This window comes from Monomorium pharaonis, chromosome 4 (assembly GCF_013373865.1).
Source record: "Monomorium pharaonis isolate MP-MQ-018 chromosome 4, ASM1337386v2, whole genome shotgun sequence".
Lineage (NCBI taxonomy): Eukaryota > Metazoa > Arthropoda > Insecta > Hymenoptera > Formicidae > Monomorium > Monomorium pharaonis.
In genome coordinates, this window is record NC_050470.1 from 18,748,994 (window position 1) to 18,770,469 (window position 21,476).

Below are 21,476 nucleotides of genomic sequence, written 5' to 3' on the forward strand. Positions count from 1 at the left end.
GAAAAACAAACTGTAACATTTTACTGTAAAGACCACGGACAGATAAAGAAAGTGATTGAAAAAACGGGTAAAATAACATTGAAGAACAACTGCAAATTAATGACGGAAGACACGATAATAAAGTCTCCTAAGTTATCACACAGTACAGAAATAGAAACATTTTTACCACAGTACAATATTTCTATACTAAAGAACGAAACAGAGCCAAACATAAATGCAGTGCAACCGATAAAATTACAAAACATTGTCCTACATTCTTCAAAATTAGAGGAATTAAACAAACAAATTATCGAAATGGACAAAAAATTGAATGAACAACCGAATACAGTTTTTCAGTCACCACACTTTATCTATCCAACGGCTACCAGCGGAACAATGATTGTAATAATACTAGCAATAATAATAACTGTTGTTGTAATAAAAAAGAAAAAGAGAAACAGCCATGAGAAGCGAGTCACACTAGACATAGATTCGGAATATACAATTCCCAGATCTATTTTAAAGCGTAGCAATAGCACGCGTTTTTAATTAAATATACAAAAACTTCGTACCTCCGTTTTTGTTTTTTCAACGGGGGAGGGATGTTGTGAGCGAAACACTCACAACCAATAAATTCATATTATAAAATAAAAGAAATAAAATATTAAAATTATAAGATAGCTCGCCGAGGAAGGCTCGCTATCACAAGGTGTCAGGTGACACATGCCTCGTGCGCTGCCGGCCGGTCATCGCACTGGGCAACGCATCAGCCACCTTAAAGAAGTAGCGAAGCCAGCTTAGCAACAATCATGCCACCAGAAATGCATACCTGCATTTTGGCAATTGTTGCTAAACTCGCAAATATTTCCCGCGCGCCGGATGCGCGCGGGAATGACCATATATGGTCATGCGGAGGGCCCGATGCCCCCACTAATAATTAAATCCGCGACACTATTTAAGCCGCTGCCGAACAGCGGCCAGCGGGATCAGTGATTAGAAATCAAGCCGGTACGTACGGCCCGCACGAGTGAATTAAGAGTTCGGAACTTAGCCGCTAGCAAATCTCGAGCGAGCAACGAGACGACGCGTTAACTCCGAGTCACGCGCCGTATCTAATCTAGTGTAACACGACGCGGCACCTTCGCCGACCGCAACCAGTGTACAACAACAGAGAAATAAATCTTTTATATCAATTTAACTTAGAATCAGTGAGTGAGTGATTTGAGGACCCTGCCTACAAAAGCCGCCTCTTTCCGCGAGTTCCTACTCCTTGGGCAGCAACGAATCCCGAAAGATCTTTTGTCGCACCGCAAGGTACGGCAAAAATATTTTGTTGTACCGCAAGGCGCAACAAATAACACTTATTTAATTCAATAAATTATAATTTGAAATATAATACATAAAATTACCATTACAAATTATTTATTTTAGTTAACTAAAAAAATTCTAAATTGTTATCATAGGCCTGGATATCGATCATGTAATATTTCCCCTAGGGCAGAAACAAAAAGTAAAAAGTTTCAAGTTACTGTCTTTTCTGTTCAACACTAATAGAAAGAGATAATGACATGAAACTTTCCACTTTTCACGTTTCCACCCTAAAGAAGTTACATGATCACTACCCCGTATTCTGAATTCTTTTTTCTCGATAATGCTCTACAGTTGACTTTAAAGACACAATAAATGTGATAATATTTTGTTCTCTTTTATTCTCTCTTAAAATTGCGATAATTTTATCAAAATAATAATGTTAAATAATGACTTAATATTTGCCGCGTTTGGCAAACTCAATTCTTAGAAACCGTTGGAAACTTTCTATGCTTAGATTGAATCATTCCTGTAAATTTGAAAGACTAATTCAATTTCAGCTCAGAAAATTTCCAACAGTTGCAAAATAAATATTTTACTAAACGTGATTATTTATTTAATGATATACGTGAGATTTCGATTTTATTTATATAAAAATCATTTTAATTTAACAAACAAGTATTTAAATAAACGTATACCTGATCTACGCTAAGACCATATAGACGTTGACGTTGCAATCATGGTTCCAAAATATCAATTAAATCAATAGCAATATCTGGAGTAACTCTGTATAAGTTAATAAACATTTCATGCGACAAATTAAACGGACCATGATTATTTCGCCACTCCTTTCTGTTTATACAACGTCGATAATCTCCCTTTTTAATAATAACAGTTCCCAACCGAGAAATTCATGTGCCATTTTCAGTGCTGCAAGCGATAAATAATATTATTGTGCTATTTTTTTCTAAAAACAATTACAGTTTTTGCAACTTTTACATACTTATTTATAAATTCGCTGGCTTTTCAGCACGTCCTTTGTCAGACAACTAAACCTTGGACTATAAGTACCTGGTGCTACGAGATAAAAAGGAATATATTCAATTGTTGTAACGTGTGAGGCCCGATTGCGCACATAAGCGATTGGACACAGTAGTATTTTCCAATTGGACACAGTCCCGTTTGGACACGGACTTGATTGGACACAGACCCGATTGGACACCGTCCCGATCGGACACAGTCCCGTTTGCACACGGACTCGTGCAAACGTGTGACATCGGGTCCGTATCCAATCGAGTCCGTATCCAATCGGGGCCGTGTGCAAACCAGTCGTGTGCAACCGGGTCGGAGCGCAATCGGGTCCGTGTGCAAACGAGTCGGTGCGCAATCGAGTTCATGTGCAATCGGGTCCGTGTGCAAACAGGTCGGTGTGCAATCGGGTCCGTGTGCAAACGGGTCGTGTGCAATCGGGTGGGTGCGCAATCGGGTCCGTGTGCAAACGGGTCGGTGCGCAATCGAGTTCATGTGCAATCGGGTCCGTGTGCAAACAGGTCGGTGTGCAATCGGGTCCGTGTGCAAACGGGTCGTGTGCAATCGGGTGGGTGCGCAATCGGGTCCGTGTGCAATCGAGTCTGTGTCCAATCGGATCTGTGTCCAATCGAGTCTGTTTCCAATCGGGACTCTGCCCGATCGGGAAATACTACTGTGTCCAATCGCTTATGTGCGCAATCGGAACAGTCCCGTTGTAACAATCCTGCATTATAATGTTGTAAAATAATTAATATATGTCTACATACCGTGTATCTTTATATAGGTCGCTAGCCCGTAACGTGGCACGAGGCACGAGCAAACACGAGACTTCTTATTCTACCCTATCTCCAGGGACACAGTACCACAATTCAAAATTATCGAATAATCACAATTATCAATTGTAAAGGTAGATTCTGCTCTTATTTAATCTTACAGTCCTTCCTTAAGGATGTATCGGACAGGAGTTCAAAATAGTACAAAGTTGCTAAAAATTGGTCAAATTGTTCTTTTAGTTTCCCTAATGTACTGCAAAAAATTGAAAACGCATCCACTAAACGGTTGCTGAGTTATAACTATTTTAATTTTCACTGATTTTACATGATATCCTTTTCTGTCTTATGGAAAAGGACGATCTTGACGGATAAAATAGCTAAAAAAATATAGAAAAAATAGTACCAATGTTTTGAATTTTTTTGTACTTATTATTGTACTTACAATTAGTATATTTTTGTACTTAGTATATGAATAGATGAAAATATCTGCCAAGTTTCAATTGTCTTCACTACACCGTTTTAAAGAAATAAAATATAACTTGAGATAATTGTGCATTTTTACTGTCAAAAGTTTAAACTCATACCCAGCTAACCATTTGCTGCCAAATTGTCAGCAAACTGCTAAAAATTTCTTGCGGAATCAGGCTGCCAAAACCATGACCTACTGTGTCCTCGAGTGCGCCCCAATTGCAAGCAAAAATTGTTATCAAATCTTGACATCAAATTGAGTGCAACACCAGAGCAGATCTGTCACTAGCAATACAATGAAAAATTCACGCAGCAAATTGAGAACAGATGTTGCAACGTAAACTCACAGCAGATTTGCGCCAAATATGCAACAGATCTGTATTCATAAATGATGACAGATTGGCGACAGATTTGTCGAATCTTTTCATTTCTTCTTTCATCACAGTTATAATTTTATTTGAGAATCGATGTAAGCAATCTCCTGGGAAGATTTATTATTTCAGGAGTAGAAACAGATTAAATAATTTACCCAACCCTCTCCATAACATCTAATATTTCTTACAGAGGGGCCTCTAAATTTCTTTGTAGTTAAATTAAATCTCACTCCAAAAAAATGAAAATACTACCAATTCTGTATCATAAAAGTATAATGTGACGGTCCTCCGTCACATCCTCCGCAGGCGCAGCGAAGGAAGATAATTTTTGCTTACCTTAGTCGCGCTGCGAGTGGTCTTTATGTAGCAAGTTGACTGCATTTTACTCCCGAGAAAGTAAGCCGCCTATCGACGGTGCCGCACTTTTTATTGCCAATTTGACATTTCGACAGATCTGCTGCATTTCTGGTATCAATCTGTCGCTTTGACACACAAATGTTGTTGCATTTCTACAAGCAATTTGCTAACATTGTTTGCACTGGTGTTTGTCGTCAATCTGTTATCAATACTTTTAGTAAATTTGCTCGCAGTTCATTATTATTTTGTCATGTATTCTGATGACAGACGTTGCTAAATATTTGCTGAATATCTGCTAATAGTGTTTGCAATGACAAGATATGTTTCTCATTTGTCGCCTTTTTGGCAACAGAATCTGTTGCCAACATTTGTCACAGCAGAAATGGTTATAGGGGATAAGTAAAAAAAATCGCAAATACGTAAAAAATATCTTTGTAAGAATAAAAATAAGACTCCAACTATCGTTCAAGTTTCTTACATCTAGATTTACTATGCGTTAGGCATAGATATTTAAGTATTTCAAATTTCATGCACTTTTGTCTAAAATTGTATGTCCGATACACCCTTAAACTGACTTGTAGTTTCGGATTAGTAACGATCAACCACTATCAACTGCACGGACACGAGATACTATCGTTTCACTATAACCTTACTTATTTCGCGATCAATCAAACGGCTTAAAAGTTGTCGGTAAACCATTATCGTCCCATGCGGAGTACCTCGTTAAAAATTGTCGGTCGTTACCGACATTGTCAGTCGTGAACGACAGTTGTCAAAACATCTTCGTCATTACGTACCGTACAGAATACCTTTTATCGACACGCGTCGGTCAATGCTGTCAACGACACCGATAGTTGTCGGTAGACGTGTACAGAATTGGGCCCCAGAATCATTTGAAAAAAGTGTTCATATAACTTTTATTATTTGGAAAACAACTCTATTTTAATAAAAATTAATTAAAAGTCAATATTTAGTTTGTCTACACTAAAGTCTGTACTATAGTGCAATAAACTGTAAATACTTTTCTTTACTCCAATCCATTTTGAAGTAAAATTTGATCATTCTAATCGCTTCCAAACGATTTCTGAATGCTTAGAATTAATGATCAAAAATAAAAAAATATTAAAATCATTTGCTACATGTTCGAAACTGGTTTACTGAACGCATCTATTCACGGGCAATGTACAACGTTTATGTTCGGTGCCATCTGCCATTCGACAATGGATGGTTTTATCTACGTTTGTCTATCACTATTTAATGTTTCGTAAAAATCCTACGTATTTTATTGTGTGAATAGAAGATCGTGTTAAAATTTTGTCAGTCAGTTAAATTTATAAAAATAGCGACGCACGCAAATTAGAAAATGTGCATTTGCGGAAGTGTGTTAATATGCCGCCATTTTAAACAATTCTAATAAATAAAAATTTTTTAAAATAATTTAATATGTGTATAATAAAATAATTTATATTTATTTTTTCAATAAAACGATTCATTTATCCACAAAAAATTCCCGAACTTAGGTAATTATTTTAGGACCTCAATCAGTGATGGGAACTCGCGAGATATTTCTCGCGCACGCGCATCTAAGCAACAGCGGCGCAGCGCATTAACGTATATATTTAGTGGTACTGTAAAGGTCCTAATGTTCAGCGATAAAAGAATGTGAAGAATATTGTAAAGAGAAAAGTTTTTATTAATATTTTATATTAAAACAAAATCCCACTTATGAACAATAATAAATTTTATTTATTTAATATATTTTTTTGTAACAATTATAGCCGATTTATTACATAAATATCGACATTTATTATAAGAAACTTGTAAAAATCTTATTAGCATTTTTGCACTAAAATTGAACATAATAAATATGGCACATTAAAACAACATATAATAAAAATAAAATATAGCCACTTATACGCATGTTGGACTCTTGTAGGCACCCGATATAGTACCTACAACCGTCACTGGAAAAGTACTGATACGTCACCTCACGCATGCGCACGAACGCGCTTGCCGCGCGGAATATCTCACGAGTTCCTATCACTGACCTCAATGATAGTGTTACCCATTAAAACTCGTGCAAATATAATAAGCTATTAATATACGTGCGCGCGCGTGTGTGTGTGTGTGTGCGTGTGTGCATGTGTAATATTATATTAAGTAAGGTATGTCTGCACTTTTTTCGGCTTAACATTAAAATTATTAAATAGTTACTTTTTAATTTTTCAATTTATAATGCTATTTTTATTTGAAGAAAAGAGATAAATATGTATTGTATTTTTACCCCTACAGCATGAAATATTGCTGCAACGTTGCAGAAATATTATTTTGCAAGATTGAAATATTGCAGAAAATATTGCTGCAATATTGCAGCAATATTCCTATGTCCGCTCCAAAACAATATTGTGCAATATTTCTGCAATATTTCTGCAATATTCCCCGTAAGATTTCTGTAATATTTCAGCAATATTGCTGCAATATTTCTTGTAAGATTGCTGTAATATTTCTGAAACGTTAATGCGCAATATGAAGGAAATGTTGCAGGTGGTTAAATTAATCAAATAATATGTAAGATGTGTATTATACGAAAAACGGAAAATGAATTTATTGTCATACCGTTACGGCACAATAATTTAAAAAATTATTAATTAAAAAAGTAATTAATTAAATTAACATACACCAACGGATATCGAATATCGTTCCATTCTAGATTTAAGTAAGCATTAAAATGAAGCAAGTCCAGAAAATGCCCATCCTGATCAATTTATACGCTAGAATTACACATGCATGTATGGTTCACACATGTTTAATTAATGTATTATATATATAAGTCAGAGTGAACATCTTCTGGACTTGCTTCACTCAATCTAGTATGGGACGCAACGCTGTCGTGATTACAGAATTTGTTGCACATCTATGTATCTTTTAGCTCTAATCTTACATAAAAATTTAAAATAAAAATATCCTGCTCTATTTTTTTATTTGTCCCTTAAAACTATGTAAAATATTACTTATTGTTAGTTCTAGATTAAGAAATACGGATTATACGGAAATAAATTTTGCACGGTTGCAATATAATATTGCCACAATATTGTGCAATATCTGTTAGGAAATATTACATTTGTAATATTGCTACAATATTGCACAACATCTGCTAAGAAATATTACATTTGTAATATTGCTGCAATATTATGCAACATTTGCTAGGGAATATTATATTTGTAATATTGCTACAATATTTCTGCAATATTGGTTATATTATGCACTATTGCAATATTTCTGCAACGTTGCAGCAATATTTCATGCTGTAGGGGTAATTACAAGGTAATTAAAAGATGCGATTATAGTGTCTTGCGCTTAATGTAGAAAGACACGCAAAACCCTTTTCAGATAAGTTATCTTTCTTAACACATAATTAAATAAATATATAATTATATATACGTGTGTAATATATAATTTATATATTATAAAGAGCAATAAATAACTTAAAAAATTATATAAGTTTCTAATCGAACGAAGGAATGATAAGGCGACAATTTTTATATGAGAACGAGTGAGAAAGTAATGAGAGTGAGCGAGATGGTTACAAGAGCCAGGAAAGCGAGCAAAACAATAGGAACGAGCCAGATGAGAATAACATCATAAAAAGAAGACTCGGGGCTCGCGTGGCCCCGAAGTTCGAGCCAGGTCGAGCCTTCTTTTCTTCTATTTGTATTGTTATTCTCATCTCGCTCACTCCTATTACTCCTATGTCTCGCTCGCTCTCCAGGCTCTCTTGTTGTCATCTCGCTCGCTCTCATTAGCTTCTCACTCATATAGCTGTCGCTTCGTGCACATAGCACGGAACGTAACCAAAAAATTGTGGACATAGCACGGAACACAACCAAAAAATTGTGGACATTGCTTCGAGAATATGAGCATTGGGCATTGGCTAAGTAGTTCATACCCACTTTGTCAGAGGTGCATCTATCAGCCGCCCTGTAGGAATTAAATTGGTATTGCATGCGCGGGAACTATCAATGCCCAGGGAGAAGGCTGATGTCGATTCGACATCTAACCGATATCAAAGAAATCTGGATTACATCTATCTAAATATATGTCTAAAAATATGGCGATTTAGACGTCTCCTGCTCTGGGCATTTTTAGAATCCATTTGTGATATGATTGACTATCGGAAGAGAATTTTCCCTAAAATTTTGAAATTTTAGTTTGTGGACGTACTACTAAGAACTTCCCTCGACATGTATTCGATGTCGAGTCGACCTCTAATATTAGACTCGACATTGAATACACGTTACTTCTAAGGAGGTTTTTGAGACTTCTGATTTGTACGTGTGCCTTTTGATTTTTGCATCAAAACGTTCGCACTTACTTAAAATTTACTACACCTTGGCGAAAAAATTCTTATAAAATATCTCATAATATTAAAACAAATTTTTCATATTTTAAATTTATAAATGTTCCTAAAAGATACCTTAAAACTTCATTCAAAATTTATAAATTTTCTTCAAAAAATTATAAAATAAATTTTAAAATAATTCACATATAAAAAAAATTATACAAAAATTGTATAATCGTAACATAACACGTTCGTATCAATGTTATTACGGAACGATGCGTCGTAGTTGACTTAGAAATCAGATATTATAACATCCTGAATGACAGATCTATTTAATAATAATAAAAATTATTATAAAGATAACGTTTCCAAAAATAACGGTTTGTCTACAATTACTGCACACAAAAAATGCACAAAATCTAAATTCATCATGTGCTGAACAAAAACAGAATAATAAATGTATACTATTCAATTTTTCTTAGAATTATGACTATATAGTTAACCTTCTAATTAATCATTTGAACGCTTCAAAGATTAGTGCTAAATAGATCGCAATTTCCATCAAATTATTAAGGTTATGGAAAAAGATAAATTTAACAATGAAATTAATAAGTAAATAAATTAATGCTATTTATTTTTAATATGTTTTGCAAAATTTAATTGCTTTTATAAAAAATAATATAGTCGCGTCAGTTTACATATAGGTATATGTAGACAATGACAAGTACCCATATCGATGAGTCAAATTGGCGTAGCAGGTAGAGTACAAGGTTCGTAATCCTAAGGTCCCGGGTTCAAACCTAGCAGCGGCAAGTAAGAATAAAATAAAAAATAACATAATTTAAATTTAATTAATTAATAAAAATTTATTCTAAATGTAGTATGTGCTGTTGATAAAAATAATTTCAAAAAAATAAAATTTTTATTTTATTTTATTTTTCTTTGCAACTGTTGGGTAACGGTTAGATAACATGTAATTATAACATGTTATATTGCTGAGTCGGAAATTGTAACTTACATGTAAATTACGTGTAATTTCAGAGTAACGTAACCTGTTATATTTGGTTACATTGCTGTTACACTGCTGCTATATTACTGTGTTCACTGGGTTATATACATGATTTTGTTAATTTTTCTAATTTTTCTTGTATATATACTTGATGGTTCTTCAGATGCAGAGTAAATCTTACAAACGTAGGCTGCGCCGAAAGGCAGAAAAAGAGAGACAAAAAAAAATTAGACGCGATGAAGTAATTAGAATAGTGACACAAGCTCAGAAATCTTTTGGAGAGGAATCAAGTGAATCAGATGAAAACTCAGATGTGTCATTAGAACAACTTAAGATATTTTGTGAACAAAGTCAAGAAACTGTTAATAGATTTTCATGCGACAGAACTGAACATACAGGAGAATCTGAAGACTTTGAGTATGAAATAAATAATGATGGCTTCATTTCTGATAGTGAGGAAGAATTAAGTCAATGGTCTTGTAACGATGATAATACGAATGATAGCAGTGCAAATGAGCAGTCTGGATTTACTAGTGACAATGATGATGATAATGTTGTTCAATTTCCTAACAATGAAGCTAAAGAATTGTATGTTAAAGAAACAATCCGTGAGTGGGCATTGGAGGGGGGAGCTCTCTCCATGAAGAAACTTAATAATTTATTATTGAATCTCAATGTAGTACACCCTACTTTGCCAAAGAATTATAAGTCATTATTAAAAACTCCCTCTCATTTAAATATTGTAGAAATAGAACAAGGTCAAATATGGTACAAAAGCGATTTAATCTTGATACTATGTTATTGGAAGAATATTTAGAAACATATCATCAAATTTGCATTGATATCAACATGGATGGACTTCCAATCTCTAAAAGTTCACCGCTTAAATTTTGGCCAATATTAGGTCGTCTTATTGGTTCGGAAAATGAGCCATTTGTTATAAGCATCTATTTTGGAAGAACAGATCCCACTGATATAAGAAGCTTTTTAAATAATTTTGTGAATGAAGTTGAAGATTTATTTCAAAACTTTCAATGGAATTACATATCCCTTTCTTATAAGAAATTTCATTCTTGATGCACCTGCTCGTTCACTGGTGAAATGCTGTGTAGGACATGGAGAATATGGATCATGTGAAAAATGCACTGTTATAGGAGAGACTGTACATTCAAGACGGGTTTATATTGAGCTCAATGAATTTAAGGACAGACGAATCATTTAAAAATAGGGAACAACCCCTTCATCATTGTGGACAATCACCTCTTGAAGAGATTAACATTGGGATGGTTTCTCAATTCAGATTAGATCCATTTCACTTAGTTTGGCATGGAGTATTTAAGCGACTTCTGGAGGTGTGGCACAAATGGAATGGTCCATGGAAATTGCATAGAGAAATAAGATGGAATATATCTTTTCTCCTTCTTTCCATAGCAGATACTTGTCCAAGAGATTTTGTAAGAAAACCAAGACCACTAAAAGAGTGGACCATGTATAAAGCTACTGAAGAACGTCGTCTATGTCTTTATGATGGCATTGTAGTTTTTAAAGATAATCTTCAACAAAATGTTTACCATCATTTTCTAATGTTGCATGGTGCTCTTACCATCCTATCTTCTCCCGTGCTCGTTCAGTCAGAGGTCATGTGTCATTATGCTGATAATTTATTGCGAGCATTCATTAATCATTCTATTGTAATTTATAGTAAAATGTTTGTGGTATATAATGTGCATGCACTTGCCCATTTAGCTCAGGAATGTATCTTTCACGGAACATTAGATAAATTTAGTGCCTTTTCTTTTGAAAATTTTTTAAAATCTTTCAAGAGTTTGCTTAGATCAGGTTATAAGCCTTTGCAACAAGCTGCACGTCGTGATCTAGAAAGAACAGCTTCAGTGTCAGTGCATCTTTCAACTAATGATAAAAAAGTTACTTTGTCACATAGGCATTATTATCAAGGCGAGGTCATTGAAGGTTCTTATTTCCAAAGTATTTCCATTGGTGATGTTGTTTTAAAGATTGGACGGAGAGACTCTTGTTTTATGACAATTGATGGGAATGTTTTTGTATTACTAAATGTTGTGAAAAGACAAGAAAATATTTACTTGATTGCAAACAAGTTTAACAAAAAAGAAGATTTTTATGTATATCCTTTCCCGTCATCTGTTGTTCGTATTTTTAAAGTATCAAATCTCGGTGATGAAAAAATTGTAGTAGTATTGACAGATATTCAATCAAAGTGTTGGTTAATACCTTACAAAGAATTCTTTGTTTCAGTTCCTATTTTGCATTCTATGCCTATGTTTTGACTTTTTTGCTCAGCGTTATGTAATATACAGGCGACTTTCTAATATTACTATTTTTTTGGCATTTGTTTTATTTTAGTTTGTTGTTTTAAAATTTGTACCCGATAATGACAACAATAATATTTACTACGATATCGGTCTCTCAAAGTAGTTGATTGGAGTGAATGAAGATATGGAAGGTGAAACGTATTGGCCACCACATAATGTTGAAGCCGAAAGCTTGGTCCGTAAAGAAGTAAATGCAAATAAAAATTGGCCCAAATATCGTGTACATATCAAGAGATATCACGGTACATATTTGTTTTTATTTACTAAAGTCTTTTTTGTTTTTGTTTTATACGAATATATGTGGGCGTATATGGATTTGTGATTTTAAAAAATTGTCCGTTTTGGTATTATACTTATTGTTTGGTATGCTAAATTATAGATGAATACATAAAAGCAAGAAATAATGTTAAAGGAATTACTAAACATGATGATTCTAATTATAAAACAGAAAAGGAATTAGGTAGAGGCATGCGTAAAAAGACAAATAAGATATTATCGTCAACATCATCTTCAGACTCTGATGAACAAAAACGTGTAAAAAAATCGACCAAATCAGTTGCAACTCCTCCAAATGTGCAACCACCTCTTCATTGTAATTTTTATGGTTCAGTCCCTTCGTATTCACACTTCAATGAAAGTCAGAAGAAGAAGAAACTTAACATCAAAGTCGACGCGCATAAATCCCAGAGGATACAGAAGCAGCAAGCTTCTCTTAATTGCTCTAGTATTAAAAGAAAAGCAGTACTTGTACAAAATGTATTGGATGCAAGAAAAAGAGCAGCAGGGCAAATTTAAAAAAAATTGTCTTTACAATCCCTTTCCAGCAACCGAATTATTAACGATATAAATTCGCTGAAACAACTTCCTCAGAAACACCAAATTGAATTAGTGCATACTGAGAGATCGAAATGTAATAAACAGACATTATCTGAGAATAAAGTGACTGAGAATAATAATAAACTTCAACAGTCTGAAAAAATCTCACCGTTACCTAATGTTGAAAACAACTCTGATTTTGAGAATTCAACGGACTTGACTTATAGTACTGAAGATTCTACAGCAAATTATGTAGCAGTTAAAAAATCTATGCTTCATACTCATATGGATATTCCCTCTAAAGCAGCATTAAACGAGAATATGAAGTTACCACAGTTTTGCAACAAGAATACTAATGACGAGAGTCAGAAATCTTCCTTTAAGTTGCCGTCGTCCGAGACAGGTAATAAAATGCAAGGTTAATATTCTACATTAAGTTGTTATCTCTTAACATGAACTAGAGACAATCCAATCAAATTTACATATTTAATATACTGAATATTCCTTTTTTCTCATTTTTACTTATAATTACAATTATATTAATATGAAAAGTAAAAATTAAGCCTCTTATATCTGTATCTGCTCTAAAATTATTTTCTCTATAAAAGCAGAAATAAAAGAAATAAAAATTTGTGAAACATTCATCAATCTAATTGTTAATACGAAAAATTGTGTCACTTAAAAAATTGAAAAATGCTTTTTTTCAGATTTGAGACTTCAGATTATTAAGGTTGATCGGAAATTGGAAGAAATAAATTGTAAGATAGATACCGTTATTATGAACCAAGGAAAACTAAACAGGTCATTGCTTCCTCATGAAAAGAAAAGACTGAAACCCCATAACATGCCTCGTTTGCCTTTAACCAATCAAAGTGATGTCCAGGCAATGGAGAAATAGCTGTGTGATGATGAAAACAGCATTGCTTTGGTACATTAATTTATTATATCATTATTATTGCATAAATAATTTTAATGTGAAAATTTTATTATATATTGTGTTAACTTGTGACGAACACCCCAATATATGATTTTTATCATAATCCCTATTAACACTTTTTTCTGTATTATTTCCTATTCTCATTCTCATAATTACTATTCTAAATTATACAAATGTGTTCTGTGCTAAAAATCTGTTCTTAGCAAATTTATTATTATACTTAATATCTTTTATGTTACTTTTTATTTTATCTGTTATTTTACTTATCTTTTTTTTCTAGGCATTTAATTGTCTTTTATAAGCTTTATTACTTAATGGATTAATCAAATACATGCAATTTACCCCAAATTTGATTATTAATGAATTCTACTTGTATTTGATTATAAAATGCATATTTTTATCATATTTTTTAACTTGTATATTATTTTTTGTATTGTGGTTATTTTGTATTGTAATTTTGTAGTGTGATTATCTCACCTCTTTTGGGTCCACTAATGATAAAAAGAAAGCTGTTACCACAATTATGCAAAAACTAATGTATAATTCCTTGGCAAAGCATTACAATTTTGATGGCCATGGTGAGAAGATAGGCTTTAAGACACTCAAACTATGGACAGTTATTGAAGGTAAAATTCTAATGTTTTCTTAATTTGCTCTTCAATTAATGTGTTTTTCTACCTTTTTTTTTTGCAAATTTGGAGTACAACTTTATTTCAACAAACTCTGAAATAATAATCCTATAATTTTTATATGCATTATATTCATTGTGTCACACTATGATTATACATATTTTCTCCAAATTTACTGTGCTTATATCCTTGCTGCAAATGTATTCTGTAATTTCTTTTAACTTAATCTGAATATTCTTATAAATATATATCCTTGAATGATTTTATTATTTCTCGTTTTGCAGGAACTTTGTCAGTTAAATTTTTGGAGAGCGATCTTGAAATAGCAATTAAAACAATAAAGTCATGGCTACGAAATGCCAGTGGTAAGAAACAAGAGGAGGAATCTAATGGCTCTGATAGCCAAGGATAGCCTAAGTTTCTTTCTTTTTCTTAGATTTCTGTCCAGATTGTGATATTATAAGTTTTCTATAACATAATTTTATTTTGCGGACACTTAAATTAATGTGATACTATGAATCTATGATCTATGCTATGAATTTTTATTTTAGAACATGTGTTGTGATACTATGCTATGAATTTTTATTTTAGAATATGTGTTGTGATACTATGGTATGAATTTTTATTTTAGAACATGTGTTGTGATACTATGCTATGAATTTTTATTTTAGAACATGTGTTGTTATATAAAAACATCACTTCTTTTCAGATCTTATTCTGTAAAGTCGTATCTGTGAAGTATGTATTATATAGTGTTCCTCTCATTAAAAAAGATATCTAGTTTTAATACATTCCATTTTTTTTATATCATGTATTTTTAGAAAATATGGTTGTTAATGAAATGTATTAAAGAAATGTATTAAAGATGTATTAAAGAAATGTATAAATCTCAAATGTTTCTAAATCTCTCTCCCCCCCCCCCTCTCTCTCTCTCTCCAACAAAATCCAACTATGTATTAGGCATTTTTAGACTGGTATTTATGGTTGAATTTTATATTTACAACCGCTTTAAGTTTATCTTCAAACGTCGTTTTGTAACCAATAATAAAACTACCTGTACATACAGTATATCTGAAAATAAATTTGAGACAATTTTAAATATAAGACTATTATAAGTATTGCTCTTAAAATATTCAAAGCAAACATCAATAACACATCGATTTAGACGTTAATAAGACGTTGAAATCTATGGTCGATTAGACATCTAAATAAAGACCGTTTTTAGGTCGATATTGACTTTAATCTAGATTAGACGTAGATGGTAGATAGACGTGAGCTTCAGACATCTGTTAGACGTCGAATCGACGTGACTATCCTCCCTGGGTGGCGTCGTCCGCGGCTTCTTATTGAACCGGCAGGAAGTTTCCTACGACTTCTGCCTTTAATCTGGATGAAAAGGTGGGTCGCCGGGGAGCGTCCCAGATGCGCACAATAATAAACGGACACAGCAGGCTGAGTGAAACGGACACAGTAACAAATGTGCACAGACCAAATGCGCACGGACCAAATGCGCACGGATCAAATGCGCACGGACCAAATGCGCATAGATAAAACGGACATAGTAACCAACAGACTTACTACATGGGTTGCGACTTCTCAGGGCACTCCTACCGACAGGGTGGATGCGGGAAGAGGGCAGAGCCCCCCTTGCACTCCCCCCCCCCGTGTGTGTGTGCAAAGCATTCTCTGCAACACATGGATTTGCAACTGTGTACATTTCGCATTGTGCACATTTGGTTTGTGTCCGTTTGTTACTGTGCCTGTTTATTACTGTGTCCGTTTGTTACTGTGTCCGTTTATTACTGTCTGTCTGTTAGTTTTCCGTTTGGTCTGTGCGCATTTGGTCTGTGTCCGTTTCGCACTGTGTCCGTTCCCAGTGAGAAATAGTACATCGAATCGACATCGATTCGACATCAAAATCATCATTTCGATGTCGATTCGACGTCGAATTGATGTCGAATTCATTATCGTTTCCCGCTGGGGTTTGATCTGTGTCGGTTTGTTACCGTGTCCGTTTGGTTTATGTCCATTTGTTACTGTGTCCGTTTCACTCAGCCTGCTGTGTCGGTTTATTACTGTGCACACTCACTGAAACTCACTCTTAATTGTTGTAAATCTGATTTAATTTGATATTTACAGAAAGTCAAACATATTTAGGAAGTAAAGTCATTACATTTTCTAAACAAATTAATAATCTTTAAAAAATATTTTACGGGCGTTTTACGAGCGACCAGTAACACACCTTTTTGCCTTAAATATAAGTCATTAAAACCGCATTCACCGCGCATGTGTGTGTAACATCCCGTCGTTCCCACTCACTTATTTTTTATTTTTGATATTTTTACTTATATTCATCCATTAATTATTTTTTTCTTCTTAAAATCGGCCCCGTGGCATTCTTAAATATGAGCTAAAACTCATATGTATCCACAGAATAAGAGTTAAAATCTATTTAAATTATTGAAGCAAAATACAGACTACTAGAATAATATCGAATTAACCCAGTATAGTAAACTTGGACAGACCTGTCCCGATTGCGCACATAAGCGATTGGACACAGCAGTATTTCCCGATTGGACACGGACTTGATTGGACACAGACCCGATTGGACACAAACCCGATTGAACACGGACCCGATTGCGCACCAACCCTTTTACACACGGACCTGATTGCACACGGACTCGATTGCGCACAGATCCGTTTGCACACGGACCCGATGGCACACGACCCGTTTGCACACGGACCCGATTGCTCACCGACCCGTTTGCACACGGGCCCGATTGCACACGGATCCGATTGCGCACCTATCCGTTTGCACACGGATCCGATTGCACACGATATGATTCCGCATTGCAGATAGTACATGGGTTAGCGATTTGGATGGGGCGTGTGCGGGAGGAGGAAGCTTCCCCTTGCACCCCCCCTCCGTGTGTGTGTGTGTGTGTGTGTGCGTGCGTGCGTGCGTGCGTGCGTGTGTGCACAAAGCATTTCCTGCACCACATGGGTTTGCGACTATAAAATATGTATAAGAAAGAAAAATATTATAATAAATATTTTGTACGTATTTTTATGTCTGAGTTTGTCAAGTATAAAAAATTATGATAAATGTTTATGAAAATATTAAAAATAAATATTTATACTATTATAATCCAAAAATATATAAAATATTTCGAGTTTATATACCATAAATATTTTTCAGTACATTTTAAAAATATATTTTATATATTGTTAATAATAATTTTTGTATTATTTCTAAATAATTTATGAAAAACGATTATACAGGGTGTTACAAAAGCATCAGATTTGCTTAGCACCATGCGATAGAAAATGAAAATCTAAGAAGAAATGTCTAATACTATTTCTCGATGCGGTAAATAATTTTGCCTCAATTCATCATTGTAATAAGTCAATAAGCGCGGAGGTACAAGATAAAGTCAATGACGGAGAATGCGTAAAGTTGATTCCTTGTTATTAAAAATTAAAGAATGTTTCTAATGCTAATAATTATCGATAAAATTCTTTGAAAGACAACCAAATTTTTTCAATAAAACTGTCGGTTACCAAGAAATATTTCCATTTTGACGGGACTTAGAAAATTTTCGATTTTGTATCTTCAACTAAAGAAATTTTTTATTCCGCAGCTTACAGCTTCGAGTGCTAATAATCATCGATAGAATTCTTCAGGCGGCTACCAGAACTGCCGATTACCGAAAAAAATTTTACCGCTATAGGTCTTACAAAGAATTTGTCTATCAGATAAAGTAAGAAAAAATTCAATGGTAATTAAATGTATTTATTATAAAACGATAAAACGTTATAACAAGGGCTTCTTATAACAAATGCTCAAAGTGTCCACCATTAGCTTCCAAACATTTAATTGCTCTATTTATAACACTTTCTGTGGCATGTCGAATGTTGTGTCGTTGTATTACTAACTATGCTATTTATTTTTTCCAAAAAAAATTTTTTGAAATCGATCTGCTAACTAAAGACCGTCAATATGTGGCCAGGTCCTCCAAACAACACCGTAGAGAGGTAGTTTTGCTGTGAGCTGTGGTAAAACAAAAGCTTGAATTGAGCAAGATTTTTGAGAGTCGTGAATGGAATGAAGACATATCGTTACCACCCCTCGGGTGCACCCGGCAGCTCTGCCACCGATCCCCACTAATGGGATTGAAGAGGCTCTGCGGGGAATTCGGAGATTTTGCACCAGGACTTCCGAAACAAAAGTTAATTGGAATCCTTGATCGATGAGCAGGCGCACGAGGTAAGGAGCCAGACTCACTGGTCGAATCACAGCTCGGCAGGTAGCAAGCAGCGTGGAACACCGATGGGGTAAAGGCGATTCCGTCTCATCTTGATCAGCTGCTAGTCATTGCGGAACTGCAGCTGGGGAAACATCATCACCGAGAATTGTCCTTCCTTCATGAGAAACGGTCGCGGAGGCCGTTGCGTTGCTAGCTGCGGTCTGGTCATGAAGAGTCGAGTGATGTCGTTTACCACATTTCAAGCATCGTCGGGTGCTGCGGCACTGTCGTACGGCATGAGGGCCTAAACAGTTATAGCATCGCCGATGTTTTGAAACGACGTCCTGTCTTTGTTGAATGTTCTTCTCTAGGTATGCCGGGCAACGGAAAAGATGATGTGAGGACGCGCAGAGAGGGCACTCTGTGCCTTGGTTTGAATCCGATGCGGCGAGATACACAGTCGCCTTGCCATGGGGAATGTCTCTCTCTCGCCTGCTATGATCCTTGCCTCCGCTGGAAATCATGGGATGGGACGCCAGGTTCATCATGGCTAGCGAGCGGCCAACTAAAATCTTCTTGAATTGTGAGAAGCTAGAATAGGATGTGGCGTTTCCGAGTTTCAATTCCCAAGCCTCCTGGGAATCCGCATCCAATAACTTGCTCAAAATCTGCAGTAGAAGGGGGTTCCAACCCTTTACAGAGCAGCCCAATGAGCGCAGAACTCCGAGCGTCTCCGAAACCGTGGCGACGAATGTGCGGAGATCCTTCGCTGATTTGGGCTTAAGAGGTTTAAGGCTGAGGAGTCGATCCACATACGAAGAAATCAAAAGTCGTTTATTCTGAGAGAGAGAGAGAGAGAGAGAGAGAGAGAGAGAGAGAGAAGAGGAGGAGAAGAGAGAGAGAGAGAGAGAGAGAGAGAGAGAGAGAGAGAGAGGTAGATCGATAGAGAGAGAATAGCTCTCGAGCGCTCTATCTCCTAGCGCTATCCGAGCTATCTCGCCGTAGCGAGCGATAGATGCTATATCTAACGATAGTAGTATCTCTAGCGAGTCGTCGATCGAGAGATCAGATCTGACTGAAGCAGCTCACCCCCACTCACGCACGCACGCACACAAACACGGCATACACACACATCGCATGTAGCAATCAGCTGGTTGCAGCGTCCGACGGCGATCCAGAACAACTTTTGGTCATTACAGTGATTTTATGGAACACGTATTCCTAACATAATTGGAAGACAATTTCTTTTTTACCAAAATTTTATTCAAAGCATAATTTTATGTTATAAGATAGTTAGCGACTTACGCGGTGGTAATTCAGCAAACACAGAACATTGCAGCAATATTGCTGCAATGTTCTGTGTTTCCTGGGAATCACTCATCAGTTGACGCGGTTAGTTAGCCGCGCCCGCGTTACGCTTGTAGCGCACCGCTCCTGCCTGCTTTCTGTACTCGACACATGATTCGCTAACTATTTTGGCTTATAACTCAAAAACTACGCTTCAAATCAAATTTTAGTAAAGGAAAAATCGTCTTAGAATTGTATTAGGAATATATCATTTTACGGACCTAAAGTTGTTCTGAATGACCCTGTATATTATTTCAATAAAGAGGGTGCAGTAGGATGGCAATTCCTACAGATTTACAAACGATAGTGTTTCTCGTTCAACAGCGGTTTACTTTTGAATGTACTTTATTATTGACTAATAACATATTTGTATATATAAAGACGTAATAATTCTCTGAATAAAATTTTCTGATAAACATTTTATTGTATTTATAATATATTTTAGGAACATTTTATTACGTATGTAAATATAAATATTTTATTACGTATTTATTTCAGTCACAGTTTTCTTCTAACTCAGCGTTGCAAAGTAATTACAAGAAGTGGCACATCTTTGCACTGCTTTTTCTTTTTGAAAGAGTTTTTAGTTTGGTTGCCACGATTACACCAAAGCTGTCAAACTCGGTGACCTGAAGTATTGGTGGAAGTTTCACAGATAGTAGTGGATTACTAATTGCTTCAACCACTCACTCGATGGAGTCCGTCAAATTTGTACTGAAACTTTTATCTGTTAGAAACAATTTATTGAAAAAGTAAATTTTTGTAATTGGTATAAGCTATAAAAAATAATATTCGTAAATCCTTTATTGGAAAATAGTCACTTTGTTGTCAAATATTTCGCTTAAATTTAATAAATAAATATACTTACTCATTTGGGAAGTACTTGACGTATCCTCTTCAGAAAAATATTGCCACTGGCTTTCATTTGAGATTGTTCTGCAAATGAAATATCTCGAATAATATTGTGCGTATTACTATTAATGCGAAAAATTGATATGGAGTTTACGTACAATGTATTTAACAATGTGTCGTGAACAAAAACATTTGGTTATAAAACCGTCACTTTTTCCGTCGAGTTTTGCCGGAGCCACTCGGCTGCCGCTCCTCAGCAATAATTTCATAAAAGTGTCTCTTAATGATTCCAACATTTCGTGGCACCTTCAGCGCTTATTTCTCCTAAAGTACAAAAGATTTATAAATATTAATTTCGAATTAATTATGAAGATAAAGTGTGTAATGTAATGTATTACCATTTAATTCATTGGAAATATCCTGCCACATTTGTTTTATTTGTTTTCGACCACATTTGGCAAGAGGCAACCGAAAGCGGCTCACGCCTCCTCATCTCTTCAATCAGTCTTTCGTCTAAATAACCAGGTTGGTTGAAAAAGTTGGCCACCTCAGAAACGAGTTCGTCAGTGTCCTGTTGTGATATTGTTGGCTCGGCAACAATTCCTTTCATGCCACCTGGTAAGGCACTCTTGCAAATGATGTCTCCATTTTCTGCAAGCAA

At 35.0% G+C, this 21,476-nt stretch overlaps 2 protein-coding genes and 1 long non-coding RNA gene across 19 annotated transcripts in view; 1 reads left to right on the top strand and 2 right to left on the bottom strand.

Moving 5' to 3' along the window:
* The window catches only part of LOC105835119 (C-terminal-binding protein), a 230,170-nt gene that overhangs the window by 14,031 nt on the left and 194,663 nt on the right, over positions 1 to 21,476 (bottom strand). The window contains exons 8-11 of one of the 12 annotated variants that reach the window (XM_036285585.1): positions 21,214 to 21,466; positions 20,974 to 21,139; positions 20,832 to 20,899; positions 20,291 to 20,677 (exon numbers count right to left, since the gene is read on the bottom strand). The exons of 9 other annotated variants lie outside the window; for them this stretch is intronic. In XM_036285585.1, coding sequence (XP_036141478.1) covers positions 21,379 to 21,466 — 88 coding nt within the window. In that variant the 3' untranslated portion in view covers positions 20,291 to 20,677; positions 20,832 to 20,899; positions 20,974 to 21,139; positions 21,214 to 21,378. Of the gene's footprint in view, positions 1 to 20,290; positions 20,691 to 20,831; positions 20,900 to 20,973; positions 21,140 to 21,212; positions 21,467 to 21,476 lie in introns of those variants that run through there. 2 more of the 12 variants (XM_036285584.1, XM_036285586.1) reach the window with 2 other exon arrangements.
* Positions 1,615 to 3,565, bottom strand: LOC118645120. The gene is made up of 2 exons (XR_004962903.1): positions 3,084 to 3,565; positions 1,615 to 2,364 (listed from the first exon to the last, which is right to left on the bottom strand). It is a non-coding gene; the product is annotated as an uncharacterized LOC118645120 (long non-coding RNA).
* Positions 9,709 to 15,153, top strand: LOC105828422. Of its 6 annotated transcripts, none has more exons than XM_036285592.1 (3): positions 9,709 to 13,221; positions 13,511 to 13,731; positions 14,204 to 15,084. In XM_036285592.1, exon 1 carries the CDS (start codon positions 10,830 to 10,832, stop codon positions 11,940 to 11,942), a length of 1,113 nt encoding a protein of 370 aa, XP_036141485.1. In that variant the 5' UTR covers positions 9,709 to 10,829; the 3' UTR covers positions 11,943 to 13,221; positions 13,511 to 13,731; positions 14,204 to 15,084. The 6 variants fall into 6 exon arrangements, with proteins under 6 accessions (XP_036141485.1, XP_036141486.1, XP_036141484.1 ...); XM_036285593.1 differs by having other exon boundaries at positions 9,709 to 12,229; positions 12,367 to 13,731; XM_036285591.1 differs by having other exon boundaries at positions 9,709 to 13,206; positions 14,204 to 15,028.